The sequence below is a fragment of the Triticum dicoccoides genome, chromosome 5A, assembly GCF_002162155.2.
Source record: "Triticum dicoccoides isolate Atlit2015 ecotype Zavitan chromosome 5A, WEW_v2.0, whole genome shotgun sequence".
Lineage (NCBI taxonomy): Eukaryota > Viridiplantae > Streptophyta > Magnoliopsida > Poales > Poaceae > Triticum > Triticum dicoccoides.
Window position 1 is genome coordinate 374,685,965 of NC_041388.1, and position 3,435 is coordinate 374,689,399.

The 3,435-nt window shown below is 51.0% G+C and overlaps 1 protein-coding gene across 1 annotated transcript; it reads right to left on the reverse strand.

Annotated features, from left to right (window-relative positions):
* Nucleotides 1-1,629: 1,629 nt before the first annotated feature.
* Nucleotides 1,630-2,986, reverse strand: LOC119301607 (dormancy-associated protein homolog 3-like). The gene is made up of 4 exons (XM_037578603.1): nucleotides 2,911-2,986; nucleotides 2,478-2,783; nucleotides 2,255-2,369; nucleotides 1,630-2,108 (listed from the first exon to the last, which is right to left on the reverse strand). Exons 2-4 carry the CDS (start codon nucleotides 2,758-2,760, stop codon nucleotides 2,081-2,083), a joined length of 426 nt encoding a protein of 141 aa, XP_037434500.1. The 5' UTR covers nucleotides 2,761-2,783; nucleotides 2,911-2,986; the 3' UTR covers nucleotides 1,630-2,080.
* Nucleotides 2,987-3,435: the final 449 nt, after the last annotated feature.

Below are 3,435 nucleotides of genomic sequence, written 5' to 3' on the forward strand. Positions count from 1 at the left end.
GTCAAGAATTTGTGTGAAACTAGTCTCGCAGAAAACTTGTAGTTCAAGGCATAGTCCACTATTCAAGTTGTGATCTAGTGTAGCATAAATCTCTAAGTAGAAGTTCAACTTCACAGTCTCCACTAAGCACCGGTATATAAACAATGTTTTGGAACTAAATGATGAGATGTGCCAATGAGACTTTGTGGGGGATTGTTGGAATTTTGCTAGTAGGCCTTTGGCCCAAAGCCCAACTAAAATTCCGAAATTCTCTTGGCCCATTTATGCACACATGTGAGTGGAGTGAGTGAGACTAAAGTTTAGTCCCACCCCGGAAGTTGAGAGAGAGTTGCACATTTTTATAAGGTGAGCTCCTCTACCACTTGTATGAGCATGAAAAGAGGAGACCTACACGCGTGCTCCTCCTCCTCGCTCGCCGCGCCGCGGGATTGAGCCGAGCCGAGGACAGAGCTATGCACGTTGTCTATATTTTTGCTGCTCGGAAAAAATTAATGAGTCATTAATTAATAATTAATGAACGTGTTAATTACTGAACCGTTTCTGATTCTTTTGGATCGTGACGACTCGAACGTGGGGTTTACTCCCACGACCTACCCGGCCCGCACTACATAGTCAGGCAGACGTCTACCCTAGCCGCCGCCGCTTTGTATGGTTTCTCACCACCGTTTCAAATCATTGCGCCGTCAAGCAAGTCTTCTCCGTCCCTCTTTTCGGCGTGCACCGGGAGAAGGGACAGCAGGCCTCCGGAACCCCGCCTCTCGTGATTCTGTATGAGAAAGGGGCGATTAGGTTTTTGGGGAGCGCACTCGCGCGACTGCTGGCAGCGACGACTTCGCGAACGACGACTTCTTCCCCGACCTCGGCAACCTCATCCTCGACGACATGGGCGACAACGTCAACGCCGGCGGTGCTGCATCCGCTGCACCGTATGTTATTCTATCCTTCTTGTTCAAAATCGTTGTAGAATTCATGTTTCTAGTATGTGCCCTAGATGTGATCTGTTTATCTACTATGCTAGTTCGCATGATTAATTTAATCTCTGCTATTGTTGTCATGATCTATTTTCTATTTATTCGGATTAAATCTCGTAGTAATTTGCTTATTTTTCCAGCAGGATCTGTTTAGAACACATTTAGATGTGACATAATTATGTCACATCTAAACTGATGTCCACTTTACATGTGGTCTATTTTTTTGTTTCTTATTGCTGTATTATATATTTGTGGAAGTTTAAATGCGACATCCTTAAAAAACATTTGAACGTGAACTAGACAAACTGTTTAGAAAGACCATGCTGCTGAACTAGGCTTTATTAGCCATGCATTAAACTCGTCAGGCTCCGTCATGACCGGCCTTCCTTGAAAACCTTCACCAAAGCGCTCAACGATCCATAAATATCCTAGCTCTCGTCGGCAAATGAGGTGCGCCGTGCCGTGCCGTCAGTATCACGGGCAAGTACCCCCTCCGATCTGTCAAACGTCAAGAGGCCCGTCCTTTTGACCCTAACCGTACAGAGAAGACCGAGCACAGATAACCTTCACATCGATCTGACACCACCCTCGAACTCGAATCAAATTATTGGTGCCATTTCTTGAACTAGCTAAACCAACTAGGGAGGATGCCTGACAATAATCAAAGAAGTGGAGGCTCACTTCGCCATGCATTATTGCAGACATATTTTACACTGCATGCATTAGCACATGCTGCCCGCGGGCCTTGTGCAGAGCAAGCAGCAGGGGATCCCCTCTCATCTACACCTACTGGTAGGATTTACACACACGCTTCACACCGGTCTCATTCGCCTCAGGTCGTTGCACGTCGCCGGTTGCCTACTACCAAGTTTTCCTTGAGCTACGACTTAGATCCATCTACACGGTGGCACATCCTTGGCTACGAAAACTAGCACCATCTCACGTGGAGTGGATGTTTACAACGGAAGTAGTACTAGTAGTAGTACATATAACTGATACAGTAACATATACTGGGGCAGGGTTCCATGATCTTCCGGTCATAGTTTGCAGCTACTCTCCTTGTGCTCGTGCGCTTCTCCGTCTTGGTGGATCCGCTTCTGTTTTCACGGTTAGCGGTCCAGCGAACTGATCACCACCCTGCCAGATACACGGTTCAGAGGCATCAGATCTATGGCTACTGTACTGGATAGAGTCATGGTGGTTGGATCTAGCATTTGGGTTCATGATGTGGTGCACTTTAAAACAGGAGGGGATATTCGGTTTGAACTTTGAAGCCAACGCACCAGTCGTAGACGGTGGGGCTCCTGGGGGTGCCCGGGCTAGCCTCTATGCCGTCGGCGGCCATCCTGCCTTTGCGGCGCAGCTTGCTCCAGCCACTCTCTCCCCTGGGCGTCGTTGCTGCAGTCGCAAGCAAGCAAGCATGTCAGCCACAACACATCACGCCGGCCTCGAATGTAAAGTTAAGAAAAAAAAATTAGGAGGCAAAGGTGTAGGTAGATAAGATACCTGTGCCGAAGGGGGAGTCGGGGACGCTGGCCGGGGACGAGGGCGCGGAGCCGGAGCCGGACTCGCTGCGCGGCGACGTCACGGACAGGGCCGGCGGGCGGAGGATGGTGATGCTCCGCGTCACCGCCGGCGCCGCCACGTCGGCCGACGGCACGGCAGCGGCGGTCGTACCGGCCGCCGCGGAGGACGGGGAGAAGGAGGCGTACTTGCGGAGCCTGCCGAGGCCGTGGTCCGGCCGCGGCCCGGCCACTGTGTCGTCCCACAGCTGGTCAAGAAGCCCCATGGAGCACGACGATCCAACCAAACCTGCGCGTACGTGGTAGATCAGGAGCCACGTTCATACAATCATCATCATCATCTCCTCCTCGGGTGAATCTGTTCTTGCCTCGCGTGTTCTTGGCCGAGAGAGGGAGGGGATGGAGCTGGTTATTACCTTGGGTGTCGAGGGGTGTGTGTGCCGCAGGCGAGGCGCAGTGGATCGTTCCTTCTTTGTTGGAGGGAGGGAGCGGGTGGAGTTTTATAGATGAGGCCGAGGGGTGGTGGGGAGCGGACGTAGGCGAGATATTTGGGGGGCGTACGCAACTCTTTCTGTTTCCGGGCTCCGCCTTGCGCGGTCGGCTCGGCTCCTGCGGCCCAGCGTAGCCGACGCAGTTTTTAGCCGTCCGAAATTAGGAAACGGATAGGGTGGAAGTGGATAAAATGGGTGGTGTGGTGTTATTTTCGTGATCTTCGTCGGTAATCGCGGGTGATGAGTCAAACAAACCGGATAGGGTTGTTATATCGGATAAAAGCAGTTTGGGATGCGGATTCCCGCTAGTGTCGGAGTACTGAATCGGCTCAACGTGGAAAATGGATCTTGAGGTGTCAAGGACATGTACAATGGTGTCAGCTACTAAATGTGGCATACTCAGAAAACCTAGAAAAATATTGTCTTTTTTTAATGACCCAATAGTTGGCA